The sequence below is a fragment of the Schistocerca americana genome, chromosome 9 (assembly GCF_021461395.2).
Source record: "Schistocerca americana isolate TAMUIC-IGC-003095 chromosome 9, iqSchAmer2.1, whole genome shotgun sequence".
Classification (NCBI taxonomy): Eukaryota; Metazoa; Arthropoda; class Insecta; order Orthoptera; family Acrididae; genus Schistocerca; species Schistocerca americana.
In genome coordinates, this window is record NC_060127.1 from 209,694,835 (window position 1) to 209,718,316 (window position 23,482).

General features: G+C 41.3%; 1 protein-coding gene across 2 annotated transcripts in view; it reads left to right on the plus strand.

Annotated features, from left to right (window-relative positions):
* LOC124551159 (zinc finger protein 420-like) overlaps positions 1-13,670 on the plus strand; it is a 121,636-nt gene extending 107,966 nt beyond the window's left edge. The window contains exon 6 of one of the 2 annotated variants that reach the window (XM_047126129.1): positions 12,521-13,670. In XM_047126129.1, the coding sequence (XP_046982085.1) occupies positions 12,521-13,244 (724 nt within the window). In that variant the 3' untranslated portion in view covers positions 13,245-13,670. The remainder of the gene's footprint in view (positions 1-12,520) is intronic. The other variant, XM_047126128.1, reaches the window with a different exon arrangement.
* Positions 13,671-23,482: the final 9,812 nt, after the last annotated feature.

Here is a 23,482-nt window from a genome sequence, read left to right on the forward strand (position 1 = left end):
GACTGTCTGTGAGGGAAGAATCTACCTCCTGAATTGCCGTGTGTCTGATTTTCTAAAGTAGGATGCAGTAATTAGTTATTTTTTGTTGAATTTGACATAGCTATTGTCTTATGAATACTGGTACGAGAATTCCTGTTTGTCGTCTTACGCAGCGTGACAGTAAAGAACAATATTCACAACAACATGGAGGCCGAAAAAACGAAAGATGGCGAAAAGAAGAACGCTTTCATACCGTTTGCTGGCAATGTATGTTCAAAAATTTGCAGACTGCTGCGGAAAGCCCGCCAGCCAAAACACGAGCTTTATGTGGGACGGTGGAAGACGACCTGGGCGTCAAAAAAGCGGGAGTGTACCATGTTCCGTGTGAATGCGAAAAAACTTGTATTGTACAGACGTTCCGCACATCCGAAGATCGATGCACAGCATGCTACAGCCCAACAATTGTGTAACAGCAGAACACTGCATTGGAAGTGGACGTAAAATGAATTACCAGCAAACGAAAGTCCTAGCTACCACCTAAAAATTTTGGGGCTCCATTTTAAAAAAAGCGATTGAAGTCAATGTGACTGATAATCTAATCAACAGACACGTGGGCTTCAAACTGAGCTAGGCGTGGGAGCCAGTACTAGGCTGACATAAATACTTCCAGTACGTAGCAGGCACATCATTCGAGCAGCACCATCTGATGACAGCGGAAGAGTCGAAATGTTGTCGACCTCCGACAACTGGATCTGAGAGTACACCCGAGAACTTTGGAAACAGGATATATGCCGGAAACGCCTCAGATCACATACAGAGCGTGGTAGTTCTAAGACTTTTTACGTCTCCGCATGGAGTTGTGGAAATATTCTTCAAAATTTTTGAAAGTATTGTGAAAGAAGTATTAAAGAAAAAATGAAGATATCACTATATGTGGTGACTTCAGTGCAGAAATGTCAAAACTCTGACAATCCTAAATCAAGGTCTCTTTTCGTTAACTTAAGGCCATTAAACTTATTCCTTTATACATAGCAACCAGCCACATTTTTCAAAAACTGGTTAGTTGCTCTATTTATAAAATAACACATAATCCGCAGCCACAGAGCTCCACAATCAGTAAACTGGATAAATTATTGAAATTTATTCTGAACAAATAAAAGTGTTACTCGTAAAAACACTTCTTAAATCATATTATTGTTAATATCTCTAGTGAGATTTTTGCTGTTAGTCATGCAGGTGGATGTTTTTTGGCCATGAACGATTACTCTTCGCATGCTACAGCGAACTGTGATGTCACATCAGTAATACCGTCTATGAAGAAAATTTAGTGACTTGAGTGGGAAGCCAGAAAGATGAGCTTGTGAACGTGTTTGCTGACAGACTAAGTTGTATAAATGGCTCAGAGCACTATGGGACTTAACATCTGTGGCCATCAGTCCCCTAGAACGTAGAACTACATACACTTAACCAACCTAAGGACATCACACACATCCATGCCCGAGGCAGGATTTGAACCTGCGACTGTAGCGATCGCGCGGTTCCGGACTGAGCGCCTAGAACCGCTAGACCACCGCGGCCGGCACTAAGTTGCATAAAATCGGATTTTATGTATGAAACACAGATTGAACAGTCTAGTTTTGAATCTACACTTGGTTGATTCTTTAATCAATATATTGATGTGTGGTACACGTTTCTCCTCTAAGAAAGATTAATTTCAAAGGTAAGTCTAAAACAAAGTTACCAAACTAGTATACTAAAGAACTTGAAGCATTAGGGAACACATCTTGTTACTCTGAAGTGTATATAAAAATAACTGTAAGATAGGCACTAAACAGGTAGATACGGAGTATAGGACATACGTGAAATATAAAAGATTGTATAAAAGTAAGCTTAGACTGTGAAAGTTTAATAGAAATCGTTCCAAACAAGTGCGAAGCAGCATGGCAGATTGTCACACGAGAACACTCTCCTACCCACACACAAAAAGTGTCACGTGAACCAGACCAACTGAACCAGCTCTTTGAGTCTTCAGTAAAAGGAATTGGAAACATTATCAACACGGCCGACACGTCTGCAAGTGAACTACTTGGGAAGCAGTTGCCAGAGAAACAGTCTTTTAAATGGAAAATTATCGCATCCACTGATGTCGTAATAGTGGTAAAATATCCTCCAACTCTAAAACTGTGGATAATTATCAAGAAAACTGATTTGTGAACTTTTAGCATATATTTTTAACAAAACGTTTTCAGTTTGGAGTGTTCCATGAATCATTAAAAATTTTAAAAGCTTTATCAATTTTTTAAAAATGAGACAAAAATCTCCACCAGAAGTATCGACCTGTCACAATAGCGCTTATAATTTCCAAAATATTCCGAGCTCTTATTGAAGTCAACTAAGTCATTATTAGATTGAAAAATCAGCCAACCAGTTGCAAATAATTATTATCCCTTAACTATGGTGTAGATACTTGTAAAAAATCTTCTTTTGAAGTATTGGCGCGAGAAATGTATACACCAATTGAAAAATAATTTTTTTTACAAACATAATAAAATATTAATGGAAAAATATTTGTGAAGTAAACGTACTCACTTATTACATCACATGATACACTAGGCCTCACAAGATAAAATACTTGCGTAAGTTACATGTACCTTACGTCAGAGACTAAGGCCAACTGGTACAAATATTCAGACTCAGACGACCAGGAACATTGGGCCACAGAGAGCGCTAAATACATACAACAAATCTCTATCTTTCTGCACGCTGAATTTATGTACAATATTACTCTGTCAGTAGATGTATTAAGAATATTATACAGAATGTATACCTGTAAATTTTTATATTTTAATAGCCTTGTAGAGGAATTTTCATACTTTCTTTATTATAAAATGCTGTTATTCGACACAACCAAGGCGCGGTTTTTACGTGCATGTATTTTAGCGCCTTATTTAGCCCAGTTTTCCTGGTCGCCTAGTCTGTGTATTTGTAGCTGTTGGCTTTAGTCTCAGACATAATGTTCATGTAACTTACGCAAATATTTTATCCTGTAACGCCTATTGCATTATGAGATGTAATAAGTGAGTACGTTTACTTTACAAATATTTTTCTATTAATATTTTATTATGTTTGTAAAAAAAAATAATTATTTTTTAACTGATGTATTCATTTTTAGCGCCATTACTTCTGAAGAAGATATTTTTACAAATATCTAAACCATGGTCAAGGCATAAAAACCTTTATTTGCAACTGGGTGGTTGGCTAAGTTTTCAGTGCATTCTGAATTACACAGTTGCTGTTTTGCAGCCATGTTTAAGATTTTAAGTGATTATTTTGAAGAAAAAATGCCCTTTCAGGCGGGGAAAGATACAATTTCAGTAATTTTTTAAATTTTAAACCAGATAATCACTGCTTTTCAAACTAAGAATGAAGTCTCATTTGTTTTATGTGACCCAAGTCAAGTCTTTGAATATTACTTTAGGAGCATGAATGTTATAAGGTACATAATACACCAGTAAAAGTAATTATATGCCTCACTGAGAAACAGACATTCTCTGACGAAAAATATTGAGACAGGTAGTGACAGGGATCAGTTGTTGGACCATTCTTTTTCGTCGATTTGTCACAGCGTGTTCCCCACTCTGCGATCTGCTGTGCAGATGTCACTACGGTAGTTAACAACTCATCAAGACACATCAGTATTGTAACAAATATCATGTTGCAGTCAAATGATTCTCCTTGAGTAAACTTTTGTGATACCCGGACCCATCACCTTCTGTTAGGACTATCTAACAATACAAAAAAACAGAACGGTTAAACTTTTAGGATTTTATATTAACTTCAAGTTGACATGGGGAGAACTCTTCGGTCATATCTCCAAAAGAATATCAAGAGTAACATGTTTAATGTACAAACTGAGAGATTTAATTATTTCAGAATATTTAACACTGATGTATCTTCGAGTGTTCCAGTGTCAATTTCTTATGGACATCTGGTATGGAGCACTCTACACAGGTAAGTGACATATTGAAGGTACAAAAGGAACGTCATAAGAAAAATCTGTGGGGCTGGACCAAGAGATCACAGTCGACATCTGTTTCGAATACTTAATATACTTAAACTTGTACCAGGTGTAGAAATATGAAACCGGAATTTGGTTGAAATAGTTTCACATCTGTTGTCTGAAACTGATACAATATTTTATTCAAAATAATCTCCATTGCTATTCATACATTTCTCCCACCTCTCCGAAAGGCTATGAATGTCACGCCAAGAAGAAAAATAGAAAAACAGTTCTTCTTTTGAAGCGAACCAGTCAGCGAGCTATTTTCGTACATTTCCATACGAATTGAGGCATTGTTCAGTGAGATGCAAATAGATGATAATTTGACGCAGCCAAGTTTGGAGAATAAGCCGCATGCCCCAGTATTTCCCAACTGAACGCCTCGACCGTTTCCCTGGTCCGTTTTGCTGTGCATGATGGCGCGTCATCATGGAGCAATATGACTCTGTGTTGCCTTTTTCCATATTCCGGTTGTTTTTCGCGTAATGCTCGATTTAAGTCGATCATTTCCTGTTGGTGGCGATCAGTGTTAACGGTTTCATTAAGTTTTGGCAGCTCATAATAGCTGACATCCTTCTGATCGCAGTATTGTGTTTTTCCCAAAGCGATTTGGTCTTGCAGTGGATGTCGATGGTTTGCCTGGATTCACCCACGATTTAAGACGCTTAGGATTCTCAAAGTGTATACATTTTTCATCACCTGTCACTATTCGGTGGAGAAAATACTTTTTTTTTTTCAATTTGGCGAGCAGCATTTCACAAGTGGTCTTTCGATTTGCTTGCTGTCTTTCATTCAGTTCATGCAGAACCCATTTTCCCACTTTCTGCACCTTTCCCATAGCTTTTAACCGGAGAGAAACGACTTTCTTCGTCACATTCAATTGTTCCGCGAGCTCCTGTTGAGTTTGAGTATCATCTTCAGCCAATAAGGCCTGCAATTCGTTGTCTTCGAACTCTTTCGGTAGTTTCCCGCGCTCGCCGTTTCTCACGTCAAAATCCCCACTTTTGAATTTTTTGAACCACTCGAAACACAGTGTTTTCCCAAGAGCACGTTCGCCGAAAGCTTCGACAACCATTCGATGCGGTTCTGCAGCAGTTTTCTTCAAATGATAACAGAAAACCAGAGCTGTCCGCAAATCGTAGTTCGTAGGCAAAAAACCCGACGTGTTTACGGGTTTGAAACAGATACCGTTGTATAGAACTTGGGTTACTGTGTGTTGATACTCGTCGTCAGCCGTTACAGAAAGCACATGGCGCTGCCGACGCGGTCTCACGGGCCGTACACTGACGGCTAGCACCATCTATAGGGAAATTCCGGTTTCATATTTGTAGACCTGGTAAAGCTGTATATACAGGGTGGTCCATTGATAGTGACCGGGCCAAATATCTCATGAAATATGCATCAAACGAAAAAACTACACAAAACGAAACTCGTCTAGTTTGAAGAGGGAAACCAGGTGGCGCTGTGGTTGGCCCGCTAGATGGCGCTGCCATAGGTCAAACAGACATCAACTGCGTTTTTTTAAAAGTAGGAACCCCCATTACATATTCGTGTAGTGCGTAAAGAAATATGAATGTTTTAGTAGGACCACTTTTTTCGCTTCGTGATAGATGGCGTTGTAATAGTCATAAACGTATAAGTACGTGATATCACGTACCTTTCCGCATTACCCGTGTTAAAATGGACCGTTTACCAATTGCGGAAAAGGTCGATATCGTCTTGATATATTGCTTTTGTGATCAAAATGTCCAACGGGCATGTGCTATATACGCTGCTCGGTATCCTGGACGACATCATCCAAGTGTCCGTTCGTTCGCCGGATAGTTACGTTATTTAAAAAAACAGGAAGTGTTCAGCCACATGTGAAACGTCAACCACGACCTGCAACAAATGATGATGCCCAGGTAGGTGTTTTAGCTGCTGTCGCGGCTAATCCGCACATCAGTAGCAAACAAATTGCGCGAGAATCGGGAATCTCAAAAACGTCGGTGTTGAGAATGCTACATGGATTGCACCCGTACCATATTTCTATGCACCAGGAATTGCATGGCGACGACTTTGAACGTCGTGTACAGTTCTGCCACTGAGCGCAAGAGAAATTACGGGACGATGACAGATTTTTAGCACGCGTTCTATTTAGCGACGAAGCGTCATTCACCAACAGTGGTAACGTAAACCGGCATAATTTGCACAGTTGGGCAACGGAAAATCCACGATGGCTGCGACAAGTGGAACATCAGCGACCCTGGCGGGTTAATGTATGGTGCGGCATTATGGGAGGAAGGATAATTGGCCCGCATTTTATCGATGGCAATCTAAATGGCTCAGTGTATGCTGATTTCCTACGTAATGTTCTACCGATGTTACTACAAGATGTTTCACTGCATGACAGAATGGCGATGTACTTCCAACATGATGGATGTCCGGCACATAGCTCGCGTGCGATTGAAGCGGTACTGAATATCATATTTCTTGACAGGTGGATTCGTCATCGAAGCGCCATACCATGGCCCGCACGTTCGCCGGATCTGACGTCCCCGGATTTCTTTCTGTGGGGAAAGTCGAAGGATATTTGCTATCGTGATCCACCGACAACGCCTGAAAACATGCATCAGCGCATTGTCAAGGCATGTGGGAACATAACGAAAGACGAACTACTCGGTATTGAGAGGAATGTCGTTACACGTATTGCCAAATGCATTGAGGTTGACGGACATCATTTTGAGCATTTATTGCATTTACAGGTAATCACGCTGTAACAGCATGCGTTCTCAGAAATGGTAAGTTCACAAAGGTACATGTATGACATTGGAACAACTGAAATAAAATGTTCAAACGTACCCGCGTTCTATATTTTAATTTAAAAAACCTACCTGTTACCAACTGTTCGTCTAAAATTGTGAGCCATATGTTTGTGACTATTACGGCGCCATCTATCACAAAGCGAAAAAAGTGGTCCAACTATAACAGTCATATTTGTTTACATACTACACGAATATGTAATCAAAATTGGGGATTCCTGTTTTAAAAAACGCAGTTTATATCCGCTTGACCTATGGCAACGCCACCTAGGGGGCCTACCATAGCGCCATCTGGTTTCTCCCTTCAAGCTACACAAGTTTCGTTCTATGTAGTTTTTTCGTTTGACGCTTATTTCGTGAGATATTTGGCCCGGTCACGATCATTGGACCACCCTGTATACAGGATGAATCAGTGGCGAATAGTTGTGCGGTGGCAGGAGAGAGTGCCATGAGCAACACAGTAGAAATCCTGACCGTTGGGGGAGTGAGGGTGTGCGTTTGAAGATCGCTTTTGTACGCCGTTCTTGAGTAACTTGAAAATTACGGCCTCTGGGGAAAACGTATCGCAGTATAAAATTTAAGTACCCTGTTTCCTACAAAAAGGTCCTGTTCATTCCTTCCGTAGGCCTAATAGCCTGTGCATAGCGAGCCAGAGAATATCAAAATCTCGTGCGTGATTTATGAAGGCCAGCCGTAACATTGCGTGTTGCATAGAACAACCTGTGTATGTCACTTCCCTATACATTAAATTGTATGTAAAAGAATATCAAATAAGAAGAGATATACACCAGAACAACACTAGGGAAAAAATTAAAACGGATATTCCAAGACAAATTGGTAAAAGCATCCCCCTTTCCCAGAGTCAGCTCCCTAAAAATCTTTTAACAAATTACCAGCATCAGCACGCTCCACGTCTTGTAAATTATTTCAAAGAAAAATGTTTAACTGGTTGACTGAAGCTCCATTTTATGATATAACAAAATTGTTTGGTGTACGGATGGTGAACATACGTTAGAATTTAAAATGCGTGCCTATATTTCTGTAACTGTGTATGTCGGTATTATGTATAAGAGATGAAATCTATTCCGTTATATATATGGTCAATGACAATTGAAGATGAATAAAATGTTGGCTACGACATTCACAGCAGGGCGCTCAGAACTCTGCTGTACACTCATTGGCTGTCGGAAAATGGGTGACTTCAGCTTCTGTGTGTGGCGCAATGGGAAGCACCATACGCCGTGAATTCGCATTTATTTATGGATTATGGATATCGTTGGGGTTGTAGATGTAAACTTTCTCCCAGAACTTACTACTAGAGTTTATCATAGGTGGATATAGCATTATTCTGTGGCTTCATAACCTTTATTATATTTGCATCTAAGTATCCTGTGTGCCATCAAAAAATGTGATCACAGCTCAGATAAACCGAACAAAATACTGTATTATATTAATGAAGTATTTCAAATGTTAGTTATGTTTCATTACTTAGAATTTCCTCTCCAAAAAACAGCTTAACAACAGGTCGATGCTATATAAAAACGATTAGGGATTCACACAGACTAATACAATTATTTACAGATTAGTACTTAGCTGTTTAAGGTTACCTAATACACTGTTCAGTGTCCTAAGTAAATTGTTTCTTGTCGCACAGTTGTTTTATTAATTTTAAGAGATAACACTTTCCGCATATCTGACTGTGATATGCGCAGTTACTTACGTTTTTCGGCCACAATGCATGCATAGGCGATTGCGATACACTACAAATTTTGCTATCCTCAAGAAAAAAAGGTATGGTTTCGCGGGATCCGGGAAGCGAGCGGGTCGTATTTGAGACTTTCTCCAAACACTCTTGCAGAGAGGCGTAGTGATGTTAGCTGTGTGCGCAGTGTAACTTCGAGTAGTTGATTTCATCTTCCATTAGCCGGCCAATGAAATCGCCCGCTATTAAACCGTAATGTTTACTGTTCACAATTTCTTCGAAAAATAATATAATCCTGCTGCTCAGACTCCAGTGTTCTGATCATGCAATGGCGTTTCAAGCATAGCAGGAGATAGAAAATCTAAACATTAGATATTAGATATCACATTCAATAACTTTCATCCACGGAACCAAACAGTCAGATGTTACTTAACAGTAGAATGAATTAAAAAAAAAAAGAAAAATTGACTATCTATGAAAAAACAGTTCTGCCAACTTTCTTTCGAACCTTTAACGTAACCTGCACATCGACTTTCCAAACACGCCGTACCACCATTGTGTACTCATGTCTCAACAAAATCTCAGCTTATTCCAGTGAAAACTTTTCTTCCAGGATAACATCCTTTACGTCACAGTGTTCAAGAAAAATTCCATTACGGAACTTTACATCACCTTCAAATGCATAGTAATCACACGTCACCGTGCCGGTCGTACAATTTCAGCGCACTGTTGACTCTCTCACTCAACACGACCGAACTAGAAGCTTTACATTGTCGTTTCGTAACTAAAGAGCACACCGAGTTGGTGTCTAGACAGGGTCGCTCACTAGTTTCTGTGAAAGTGACTTCTGGTGGTAGGAAGGCCGACGGAACAGAGCCCTAACACGTCCCAACATTACTTTAGTCCGATGAAAACTACTTGGTAGTTGACACTTCATGCGTTGGAGCTAGTTTCCTCCAGTCAAAGCTCTCTACGTCACGCCAGAACTGATCGTCGTTGCCAAACTGGCATAACAATTCGTCAGTTCACTGGCAGTTTCTTGTCCGGGATTCTTTCTTGATGTGTTTGGATCCCGAATCATGAGTCTGGCCATTTTATTTCGTATGATAACAAAAAAACACACACACACACACACACACACACAAACACGCACGCGAGCGCTCGCCTAACGAGATACACGCGTTTCATACACAGCACTAACCAAACACTACAATACACTTTCGCACAAGATGCGATTGAGCGTCATAATATAGTTATCATAACCGCAGAGATCGGCTTGCATCAGATAAGCTTCGCACGACATTACGTGAAACAATTTTTGAAGGATTCAATTCATCGTTTCGACTGGAGCACCAGTCATAAATGTAACTACTTATCGCAGTTTTGTGCCGTAGGGCAATGATTAGCGTACATACCTGACCTATAGAAGGCCGTAGGTTCGAATCTCGACCAATATAGCGAAATTTTTTATTTTTAAATTTAATCATAAAAGTCTATTATTTTTACTCAGTTAATCGGTTTTAAGGTAAGTTTTTTTGATTTCTAGTTCTTTGCCGTGTCATTTTCATCATCGTATTGACCTTTTTATTTGCTATTATTTTTCTTTCTATCATTCTGTCTTTGTTTGGAATATGCCTGTCACGCCTATAATTTGCAGCCAAGTGCGAACGAGGACTGCTCATGCAGCAGATCGGGTAGCTGGTGCGAGTATAGTTTCAGGTAACCAGTAACAGCGAGGAATTACCAATTACGTCTAGCGATGACACCGGATTTTTTTCTGTCTTGAGTTTGCTCGTAGAGGTTAGCTTGATCGCCGTAAACAAAGCGATCGTGATTTGAGTTCTGCCGCAGAATGTTGACCGCCGCTTTCTCAGGTACATTGCACTTCACGAGGTTGTGGTCAGCATAGGTCGTGAGTTTTAACTCAGAGCAACAAAAGGCGTCATCTGCCGCAGCTCAGTCACTGGTCACTTGAGATCACCTGTCGGCGGAGCGTCTCTCATTTCCGACATACCTCGTGGCAGCCACTCCCAACAAAGCTCCGTCGTGTTTGTGTGTCGCCCATTACCGAGCGACAGCCGGCAGTCGATGCGGCAACGCTGAAGCGCCAAGTGTCAGGCGTCAGCTATCAAGTAATTGTAATTGGACAACTGTTCATTTCAAGTGAAGAGCTCTTTGAATAATGTTCAAATACACTACTGGCAATTAAAATTGCTACACAAGAAGAAATGCAGATATAAACGGATATTCATTGGACAAATATATCATACTAGAACTGACATGTGATTACATTTGCACGCAATTTGGGTGCATAGATCCTGAGAAATCAGTACGCAGAACAACCACCTCCGGCCGTAATAACGGCCTTGATACGCCTGAGCATTGAGTCAAACAGAGCTTGGATGGCGTGTACAGGTACAGCTGCCAATGCAGCTTCAACACGATACCACAGTTCATCAAGAGTAGTGACGGGCGTATTGTGATGACCCAGATGCTCGGCCACCATTGACCAGACGTTTTCAATTGGTGAGACATCTGGAGAATGTGCTGGCCAGGGCGGCAGTCGAACATTTTCTGTATCCAAAAAGGCTCGTACAGGACCTGCAATATGCGGTCGTGCATTATCCTGCTGAAATGTAGGGTTTCACCGGGATCGAATGAAGGGTAGAGCCACAGGTCGTAACACATCTGAAATGTAACGTCCACTGTTCAAAGTGCCGTCAATGCGAACAAGAGGTGACCGAGACGTGTAACAAATTGCACCCCATACCATCACGCTGGGTGATACGCCAGTATGACGATGACGAATACACGCTTCCAATGTGCCTTCACCGTGATGTCGCCAAACACGGATGCGACCATGACTATCCTGCAAACAGAACCTGGATTCATCCGAAAAAATGACGTTTTGCCATTCGTGCACCCAGGTTCGTCGTTGAGTACACCATCGCAGGCGCTCCTGTCTGTGGTGCAGCATCAAGGGTAACCGCAGCCACGGTCTCCGAGCTGATAGCCCATGCTGCTGCAAACGTCGTCGACCTGTTCGTGCAGATGGTTGTTGTCTTGAAAACGTCCACATCTGTTGACTCAGGGATCGAGACGTGGCTGCACGATCCGTTACATCCATGCGGATAAGATGTCTGTCATCTCGACTGCTAGTGATACGAGGCCGTATGATCCAGCACGGCGTTCCGTATTACCGTCCTGAACCGACCGATTCCATATTCTGCTAACAGTCATTGGATCTCGACCAACGCGAGCAACAATGTCGCGATACGATAAACCGCAATCGCGATAGGCAAGAATCCGACCTTTATCAAAGTCGGAAACGTGATGATACGCATTTCTCCTTCTTACACGAGGCTTCGCAACAGCGTTTCACCAGGCAACGCTGGTCAACTGCTGTTTGTGTGTGAGAAATCGGTTGGACAGTTTCCTCACGTTACCACGTAGTAAGTGTCGCCACCGGCACCAACCTTGTGTGAATGCTCTAAAAAGCTAATTATTTGCATATCACAGCATCTTGTTCCTGTCGGTTAAATTTCGCGTCTGTAACACGTCATCTTCGTGGCGTAGCAGTTTTAATGGCCAGTAGTGTAGTATGTTTTAGAGTTGCGCTGACCATTTCGGAGAATTTAGTACATCTGGTGGAGCACTAATAGAAGTTCATGCTTTCTGACCTTTCACGTTGCAATAACATCGCTGTCAGTGAATTTGGTTCATGTAATGGCCGTCAATAGTCAATGATATATTTACAAATTCATTCGGACCAAGAATGAAGCATATCTCTGATATAGATGCATTATCGTTATCATTTATAGTATTGTTTGCAGACCATCTCGTATGAAACACATTGAGGGGGCTTTCATTTGACTTGTGCAACAGATGTAGGATATTTCAATGTTATTTTTCATATCCTAGTAGTGTAATGTTATGGCAAAACTTTCTTAAACCTATTTTTTTTTCACAATTCCGCAGTAATGTCCCCGTTGGCAAGGAAGACGACAAGGAAACGGATGGCAGTGGCAGTTTGGCTAGCGGAGGTGGTGTGTCTACAGGACCGAGCAACACCAAACAATGCAGCCCCAATCAGGTAGCGTTCTGTGAACGCGACAGGGGTACGCTGCAGAGTGTGCACAATCTCGCCACCGGCAGGGAGACAACTGCACAGTCCCTGGGCCTGACCGAGGACAAAGAATTTCCGTATTCCTGCAGTGTGTGTCACAAAACATTCGTAAGTAGGGGCGGCTGGAAGATCCACTTACGCCGGCACACTGGCGAACGCCCGTATAGTTGTGACGTCTGTCACGAGACATTTCCAAGCAACACCCACCTGAAGAACCACTTACGTCAGCACACCGGCGACGGACCTTACATCTGCGAAGTGTGCCACAAAGTGTTGTCGTGTGAGAGCAGCCTCAAGATCCACTCGCGAGTGCACACAGGTGAACGCCCATATGTTTGTAAAGTGTGTCCGAAGACATTCGTAAGTAGCACCAACCTGAAGAAACACTCGCGTGTGCACACAGGGGAACATCCCTATACCTGTGAAGTGTGCCACAAGGCGTTCATATGTGGAAGCAATCTCAGGAGACACTCGAGAGTGCACTCCGGCGAACGCCCATACATTTGTGAGATCTGTCACAAGACATTCAACCAGAGTTCGAGCCTGAAGACTCACTCGCGTGTGCACTCGTGCTAATGCCCGCACGGCTGTGATGTGCTCCATAAGACTTTATACACCCACATGGAGTCGTGTGACTACGACGCGTCTTATGAAGCTTGTTGTACCTAATTAATATTAACTACCTTTTTGGCCATAGCTTTGTCCGCGTATGCATATGTCACATATGTTTGTGCTCTGTACACTTCCATTTTGTTTGAGGTAGGCTTTTCCAGACTGTGTTTCAGAAATTCCGGCATAGCAGACAAAGACGATCACTAAATGATTCTGTTTACACATTTTTCCCCCAAACATCTTGAACCTACCTATTCCTTTAAACTATTATTTGTTATCCATGTCGATAGCTCGAAGAGTTGGAATTATGTGTTCAGGGCTGTAAAATTACCATACATATCAGAAAATTCCAGCACGTAATCTAAAATTTCTATTTTGCAAATAAAAACAATAGCCTGACCAAAAAAATAATCTGCTCTAGAGGCACCACGCTTGATTTCTTTCTTCTATATTTCCATTGTTCTAGTGCTTTACGCTTAGCATATCACCTACTAGGGGTGTTTGAAAAGTCCGTGCAAAGTCCGAGAGATGGCACCACCGGCGCGTATCGAGGTCATGTTCAGTTAGTAGCATCTTTGGAAATAACGCGCACCAAGTTTCAGCCATATTGGTCTATTTCTTTGTGTTTGGCATTCGTGTGAATCAAGGAAGTCGAGTGATTGTCAAAAAATGGACGAAAAAGAATTTCGTGTGGTCATTAAACATTCCTTTATGAAAGGCAAAACGCCTCAGGTGACTAAAGAGAAGCTTGATAAACATTACGGTGACTCTGCACCTTCGCGTAGAACAGTATAAGTGGTTTCAAAATTTTTGGAGTGGCCATATGGGCACAAGTGATGCTGAACGTTCTGGACGCCCAATGGAGGTTACAACTCCAGAAATCCTTGATAAAATACATGATATGGAGATGGATGACTGAACGGGTACATAATATTTTGCATAAATATTTGGACATGAGAAAGCTATCTGCAAGATGGGTTCTGCTATTGCTCACGCTTGACCAAAAATGGAATCGTGTGAAATGTTGCAAGGATGATCTGCAGCTGTTCAGGAAGAATCCACAGGACTTTAAGCGTCGTTTAGTCACTGTGGGTGAAACATGGATACATTACTATACTCCTGAGACCAAACAGCAATCTAAACAATGGGTTACCAAGGGAGAATCTACACCGAAAATAGACGTAGACCATTCCTTCAGCCGGAAAGGTTATGGCGACTGTCTTTTGGGATTCGCAAGGGATAATCATCATCGACTAACTGGAAAAGGGTAAAACTATTACAGGTGCATATTATTCATGGTTACTGGACCGTTTGAAAACCGAGCTGCAAGAAAAACGCCGGCGGTTGGACCGCAAAAAAATCCTTTTCCATCACGACAAAGCACCAGCACACACCTCAGCAGTTGTGATCGCAAAATTATTGGAAATAGGATTCCAACTCGTTTGAAATCCCCACTGTTCTCCAGACTTGGCTCCCTCAGACTACTATTTGTTCCCCAATTTGAAGAAATGGCAGGCGGGACAAAGATTTTATTCAAACGAGGTGACTGCAGCAACTAACAGCTATTTTGCAGACTTGGACAATTCCTATTATTCGGAAGGGATCAACAAATTAGAACAGCGTTGGACGAAGTGTATAAGTCTAAAAAGAGACCATGTCGAAATGTAAAAAAGGTTTACCCCAAACATGTAAGTAGTTTTTATTTTTGCATGGACTTTTCAAACGCCCCTCGTATATCTCACTTCGAAACTGATACCTGTTCTGTGAACACACAAAATCCATCTCTGAGTTTTTTTTTTTTTTTTTTTTTTTTTTACACCTCCCGAAGTCTCTTTAACTGCTGGTCTGTAAATGTAAATGCATTGTCCACATGATTCGACGCCGGCCGAAGTGGCCGTGCGGTTCTAGGCGCTGCAGTCTGGAACCGCGAGACCGCTACGGTCGCAGGTTCGAGTCCTGCCTCGGGCATGGATGTTTGTGATGTCCTTAGGTTAGTTAGGTTTAACTAGTACTAAGTTCTAGGGGACTAATGACCTCAGAAGTTGAGTCCCATAGTGCTCAGAGCCATTTGAACCAGCCACATGATTCGCAGAGTGGTAACGTGTTTACCTACCATGCAGCGAACCCGGATTGGAGATTTTCATCGCTCGTGGATTGGGTGTTGTGTTGTGGTCATCATCATCTCATCATCATCGACGCGCAAGTCGCCTAATGTGGCATTACCAGAAATGACTTGCAACCTGGCCGCCGAACTTCCCCAGATGGGGCGTCTGGGCCAAAAATGCCACAAGATCATTTCATTTTTTTTGTTAATACCTTATATTTAACTATAGCAAATCATATCAGTATCGACACGTTTTCGACAGATCCTCAATATTTGAAACATCATATATTCATACGACATACGTTTTAATATAAAACCCAACAAATACAAGCTTCACCTGAAACAATTAAATCCAATATGGCGTTTCCACTCAACTTGATACGAACACAAAAGACGATAAACATCCTGAATTGTGGGAACTGAGCATGTACATGTCATAGTGACGTCAGGGAGAGGTCTCAACTGTGAGGCTAGTCTCCCACAAAAGGAAAGGTTTATCGATTGATCTGAAAAGAGAGGGACATCTAGTGATTATCTAAAAAACTAAGTTTGTGTTGTTTGAACTAAAATATCAGCCATGGCATTGGTAATAAGACCAGGCAGATAAAATACCTCCCCAATTTCCCCAGTCCAGGAATTTTCTTCCCCAATGTTTCCGTTTCCCCAAAAGTTGAGGACAATAACAGACCGTCATCTCAAGAAAGAGGACTATCGGTGGCAACTGCCTGGTTCTCCTCTTGTTTTACACCGTGTGATTCCAGAAAGGACGGTAAATGTATCAGCGGTACTCACTCGTGCGGTATGATCATTGTCGTGAAACACGCTGATAAAATCATCGGCTGGCTGCACTGCTGATTCTCGTCACCTGGTTGACAAAACGAGCAACACAATAAGAGATGGAATGCACTCCATACTTTAAACTATTTAAAGTCCCCTGAATACAGCAAGTAAATACTAACAAGTAGTTTTCGAACATTTTTACATGTCACCCCCTTCTCATCCCCACTCCCACCCCCAGGCAAGTTAGGAGTATGGTACTTCCACATCATTTTTATACGAAAAAAAAACGATGCATGTGCATACCAAATTTGGTTGAAATTGCTCCGGGTTTTCCTGAGTTATGCTTTTATGTCACTATTTCAGCCCCACCCTTATCCATAGCGATGCTAAAGATGTCCTCCTGTCACAATACATATTTCCACATAGCAACTGATACGTGTACCAAACATGGTAGAAGTATGTTATGGTGTTACAGAGGTATGCCTCCTCCCCCCAACCACATCTAGATGCAAAACCCCATCAGCTCTGTCACTAATCAGCCTCTCTTTTTTTTGGGGGGGGGGGGGAGGGAGGGGGAGGGCTCGTCAGTCATCTGACTGGTTTGACATGTCCCACTACAACTTCCTCTCGTGTGCTGATTGCTGATGTCTTCGTCTGTAAGTATTCCAGTGTCTGTCTTGTCCTACAATTTTTACTCTCTCGCCTCCCTTTAGTACCGTGGAACCAACAGAACCTCATCATTTACGGTATACTGATAATTTTTACTTATGGACCGTCTGACAGCAACTGAATAAAACACAATTTTAGTGCCATATGCGTTTCGCCTTTATTTCCTGCAAGGCAGCGTCAGTCGTCTGGAATATGTACATATGTGTGCTATTTAATTTACATTTTGGTCACTGTACGTTTAGGTTATAAACAGCTCTGGTGGTTGGTATTTCTTATTAAGTAGTAATATTTTGAACTGTACTTACAGGTTGCATGGATGATTTCCTACGTATTACGTTCCTGTTGCATTTTTGGTGTTGTTCTTCTTCTTATAAGTGCCAGTTTGCGGTTTTTTCCCGCATTTCACAACACTATGAACTGAACACTTGTTTCGATGCAATGTTTTGGTTTGTGTTGCCGACTGTCAGATGTTATTGCCACACTGTAGGGTGTAATTATTGAAGTAACTGTGATCTATTTGTGTATGCATTAGTGTGTGTGTCGCCTTTTTTGTGGGCTGTGTGTGTGTGTGTGTGTGTCCTGAAGGCGAAAGGGGAAAGGTGATTTTTTTTCCCTGGTTGTGTGAGAGGGACGGCTTTTTCGATTTTTTACCTTGTCATTTCTTTTTTTATTAAGTGTAGTAGGGAGCCTGTGCTGATATGTGTTTGTTCATTTATCACGTGTTAGTTTTCAGCGATGTCTTTCTGAATGTGGAAGTTTTCTTGCGTTTGTATAAGATGTTTGTCGTGGTTGCTTATTCTCATTATTTTCATTTCTTGTTCCATGTTTGTAGGATGGTGGTTATGGTGTTTTAAATGTTCTGCAAATGTGGAATGGTTTGTTTCGTACTTCCAACACCTGATATGTTCTTTATATCGTGTTTTAAAATTCCTGCATGTCATGCCTACATATACTGCATCACAAATTTGATATTCAAGTTTGTATATTCCTGATTGTTGGAATTCGTCCCTCTTGGTAGCTGGTTGGCTTAGGTGTGATTGGAGGGTTTGGCCAGACTTTATGCTATTTGGAATCCCTGTCTGTTCAGGATGTTTGCAACTCTGTATGTTAGTTTATGTATGTAGGTCATAGTGTACCATCTGGTTCTTTTCTGTGTGGTGTTGTCATTGCGTGTGTTTGTTGAGAGTGTTTGTAAGTTTTCAGCTTGTGAGTTGGAAATGTGTTTGTTTTGTATTTGTTTTTTATTTTTTTATTGAGCCTGTGTACTACGTGTGTGTCATACCCGTTGTTCCTAGCTATCTGTGTGATTGTACTCATTTCTTTTTCATACTTGCTCTTGATGAGTGGGATTCTGTTTAATGTATGTAACATACGTCTCAGTACTGCAAGTTTCTGGCTTTGGGGATGGTTAGACATGGAATGTATTATTGTGTCTGTGGCTGTTGGTTTTCTAAAGATGTTAAATGTATGTTTGCCATTTTCTTTTTTTATTGTCAGAAAGTGACCAACAGGTGGCAGAGTGATGCTACAATGCAGGGGAAGGCAGCACATCAAGATGGCAACCCCGCCGTCAACATGCTCCACGGTTGAGCAGCGATGTTTGATGCGTTTTTTGTGTAGTGAAGGTGTCAAACTATTCTAAATTCATTGTAGAATGACAGCGCAATGCAGCGATTCGTGTTTGTCATTGCAGAAAGTGTACGACTGGTGTAGAGAGTTTAAAAGCGGTGTAACTTCTGTGGAGAATGCCCAAAGACCAGACCGGGCTTCTGCATAGTGACAGCTGGGAACATTTCGTTAGTAGAGGAGCTTGTAAAGAACAAGTACGTAACTCTGGACATAATAGCCACAAGTTTGATAATTAGTATTGATTCATTGCAGAATATTTATCAGAATCTACTACATTTCAGTAAGGTGTCTGCAATATGGATGCCACATCAGAAATTGCCGAATTGAAAGAAGACCATCCCTTCGACGCCTGTGAAGAATTTTTGCATTGTGTCCATCTGGAAGGTGATGCATTTCTGGGGAAAATTATTACAGGCGATGAGACTTGGGAAAAGATCAAGCAAGGAATGGCGCGACAGCTATCGCCGAAACCAAAAAAAAAAAAAAAAAAATACCGGAAAATGAGGTGAATCCGATCAGGTGGTGTCAATACAATCATTTGCCGGTTTTGCCACGTTTGGATAACTGAGCGTAGCATTTTAACAATTATATTTCATCCGACCATTGCCGTGAATTCTTGAGTAACCTATCAACAACAATGGCGTGTTGGAGTGCGCGCAACCAGCAAATCTCATTGCCAGTAGGTGTGTCATTCTTGTGCTGCACTTGTGTAGTCAACACAACAATGCGAAAACTTCTGCTGGTGCCTGTTACTTCCAAAGTGTAACAGGTGAATTGCAATATTATTGCTTGCATTTGAACGTCTTAAGTGATACAGTTTCATTTTTTGTTTGTTGCTAATACTATTTAGTCACTATGCAGGCCTAATTACAAAATTGCATTTTTGTAGGGTGAATCCGATCATGCTAGTATTCCATAAGGTTCTGGGACCAACACGGAAATCTAACTACAAACCAGAATTTCTTCTAAATCCTGTGAAAGCTGTCAAATCAGGAAAATTAAGCATCCGGAAAGGTTCAGAGTAATACGCAGTTCCATGTACCACATTAAATGTCAGACTCAAGGAAAGATACAAATACACAATAGGCGGCCAACTATTGTTAACCAACAGTGAGGCGAAAAGCCTGGTTCAAGGATTACTGTGTTCTGCGAAATTGGGGTTTCCTTTGAGGAATAATGGTGTTAGGAACTTTGTACAGACGTATCTCAATCGAGCAGTGAAGATTGAGAAAAGATTTCATGACAATCAGTCTGGTCCGAGTGGGCAGAATCTTTTCTGAAAAGAAATAAAGAACTAACGATTAGAGTAAGTGAAAATGTGAAGAGGGCAAAGGCAGCAGTTACCCGAGAGTGAGTGATTATTTTAAGAACGTTGAAGTGACCTTGAGCGGTGTCCCTCCCTCCAATATTATAAACTACGACGAGACAAACTTTCGTGACGATCCTGGGCAAGTGAAAGTAATAGTGAAGCGAGGCACAAGACAGTCTGAAACGACAGTGAGTAGTTGTAAGTCAAGTATCAGCGTGATGACAGCAGCAGCTGCTGACGACCCAGGACTCCCACCATACTCGGTTTATAGGGCAAAACATCTCTTCGATATTGGACTGAAGGGGACATAACTGGTGCAGGTTATAATAGGAATCAAAGTGGTTGGTTTGACCTAACAACGTTTGAATCATTGTTTGTTGAAATTGTCTTGCCTTATGCCTGACAATTAGAGGGACCTAAAGCGATTATAGATGACAATCTCTCGAGTCATTATATAACGTGATTAAGCTGATTTGAGCTTCTACCACCTAATTCTACTCATTTGTGCCAGCCACTTGCTTGGAGAAATGTGCTAGATGATTGGAAAAGGAAGAATAGAGGAGTGGTGCCAAATTCCGAATTTCCTAAGTTGTTGAAAAAAAACTTTGAAAATATAGCTATCACGTCCAAATCAAATGTAATATCTGTGTTCAGAAAAGCATGGTGCCTGTCCCAATAAAGTCATTTCACAGTTTCCAGATGCAACCGATAAACAATGCACATGGCACCAGATCATCAGAAGTTTCTTGGGCAGCAGCCTTCGAAATGCAATTGAAACAGGTTCGCTCTAATGAAACAAAAAGAAAGCCGCGCCAAGCAAGCTTTTGTCTTCTAGTTGTAAATTTAGATTTTGAGATGGCAACTAACTTCAACTAAAAATGCCAAATCCAATTTCTTGTCGTCGTGTCATATGGTTCATTTTTCAGGTTGTGCATTTTCCTCTCGTAAAACATCAGAAACAGCATTTTTCAAGTTCCAAAATGTACTCAGAAGCTTTCCTGTAGAAATATTGCGTCTCACAATGTAAGACAAGTTCACCATACTACAAATCCAAAAATACACAGTACCCTGATAAATCTCTTGTAGTTAATGTTGTAGCTCTAAGTTTATTCACGTAACCAGTGGCATAACATCCTGCATACTTTGCATGTTAAAGTCTTTCCTTACAGTGACTCATTGTATACTGCAGTACTATTTTAGAATAGGATAATTTTAAAAAATTTTGAGCGAAGACGCAATGCCATTGACGGCTCTCCACTACTAAACCCATTGATGACGTTTTGTACTTTTAAATTTTTGTAGGCACAATTTTAATTTTTCAAATATTTGTGATCCTATTGCCAGAATGAGATTTTCACGCTGCATCGGAGTGTGCGCTGATATCAAACTTCTTGGCAGATTAAAACTGTGTGCCGGACCGAGACTCGAACTCGGGATCTTTGCCTTTCGCGGGCAAGTACTCTACCATCTGAGCTACCCAAGCACGACTCACACCCCGTCCTCACAGCCTTACTTCTGCCAGTACCTGGTCTCCTACCTTCCAAACTTTACAGAAGCTCTCCTGCGAACCTATTGTTTTAGCATACAGTGTCTCCAGACTGGCAAGATCATCGAAGACATTAAAATTAACATCAATTGAAGTTATAAAAATGATGTGCTGGGCAACATCGCTTATGTCCGTTGATCCATCCAAAGCTAGAGAGAAGGAAGTACAAGAATGGGCAAGGCCTTCCAGTTGCTGAGGTACGTCCTGAGAGAGTTCCTCATTGTCTCGTTACTGGCTGCCATGGTTTAGCAATTTTTTCGCTTTCATTTCAGTACCCTTATTACCAAGGTGGTGTACAAATATTTGGAGACTAAGTTTATCATCACCATCAAAAAGAAGTTTATCTTAATTTTACTAATGCTAAAGAAGGTTCATATAACGCTTTTGTGACGCAAACTCTTTGTAACTTACTTTAGCAAATGTAATTTGTCTTTTTCTGGAGTCTTCCTTTTTCTAAGTCATATTCTTTCCATACGTCAGACTCAAGTACAAGCTTCATTTTTTCTTTGCTGGTCTGAGTTTGTGTTTTCTAGTGTCTGTCAAGGTCATACCGTCTATTACGTGAAAGAGTACTTCAAGAGACAATGCGAAAGTCCATTCCTGATGGATGCGCTATAAATAAAAATCAGGACCTCCAAACTATGAAGTGAGGTCCTCGAAAACTTCTCCCATATCTAATTTATGGCAGTCATTACACAGTGAACATTTCCTAGAGCTAAGAACAGTTGTTGATAGTTATATATGCCTATGTGTCTTTGGGACGACATTGAGGTAAATACAATCCTTTTTATCCCTGACAAAACAACGTACGGACAAAAGAAAGAAATTAATAGCATGCAAGGTTCCTGAGCTGTAACAGATGATGCTTAAATAGATTAAGAACAAGTCACTCACGCAATTAAATCAATTAACTGACGTCAGCTCAAAAGGCACACACTTATTGGAGCACATCAGTAGTTGGAAATTTCTTCGATGAGACGGTGAGTGTTTCTGTGGACCTTGCGTATAGTGCTATAGCTGCTGGAGAGAGGGAGATGGGGAGGGAGATAGAGAGAGAGAGAGAGAGAGAGGGGGGGGGGGGGAGGTAGAGAGAGAGGGGGGGGGGGGGAGAGAGAGGGGGGGGGGGAGAGAGAGATGGAGCACTGAAACCTTGGAACTTAAGAGTTGTCTATTGACTTATGCATTAGATGGAGTCCACGATGAAGCTTAATACCTTAAAATAAAGATTGTTTGTAGACTTAATTACCATTAAATCATATTAACAACTTTTATCTTAGGCTACTAAGCATCGGCTGGGACTCTTTCTAGTGTGCAGAGTGAACAGACAACTCCAAGTTCCACACTCTCAGTGCTCCATATAGCTCTCTCTCTCTCTCTCTCTCTCTCTCTCTCTCTCTCTCTCTCTCTCTCACCCACTCACTCACTCACTCACTCACTCTTCGCACCCAGAAATCTGGTCCACAATTGTCTTCACCAAACGACACTCTCCGACAGCTGTAGCACCATAAGCGAGATCCAAGACAGCATCACCCTCTCATCAAAGAGATGATTTCTGACGATTGATGATTGGTGCTCCGATATTTGTGTGTCTTTTTAGCTGACGTCAATTACTTCATTTAATTACGTGAATCAGTTGTTCTTTTACTTCCTCTAAGCGAACAAGATCCTATCCCTATCCCTGTTTTCCAACCCTGATTATGAACGTATGAAGGCACAAAAGGTGGTTTGTTTTATTTTGCTTTACGTCGCAAAAAACAACTGGGGTCATACGCGCCCAAGTCAAAACTATAGAACACGAACACAGAGAGGAGTTAAACGACTATACTTCAGTCCCAATTGACAGAATAGAAGAGAGCTAAAAACAGACACGTGGAAAATGGGCTAAAGAAGACACCATACAGAAACGGAGGTCCAAAACTAGAAATTAAATGGCCTTCGCCATATTGCTTCGGTGGTTGGATAGTATGACACATCTGTACTCCTCTGTGAAAAAATAACGTATGTCGCCAAATTTTAGTAAATCCCAGAATATACCGAACACTGAAGTAACAGGATTTCGTGTAAGCACATTATAAGAGATCTATCTTCAAATCTGGTACTCAGCTGTAGGAAAGAATATCAAATTAAATTAAACAGTTGTAACACAAGCAATAAGCAGATGAAAA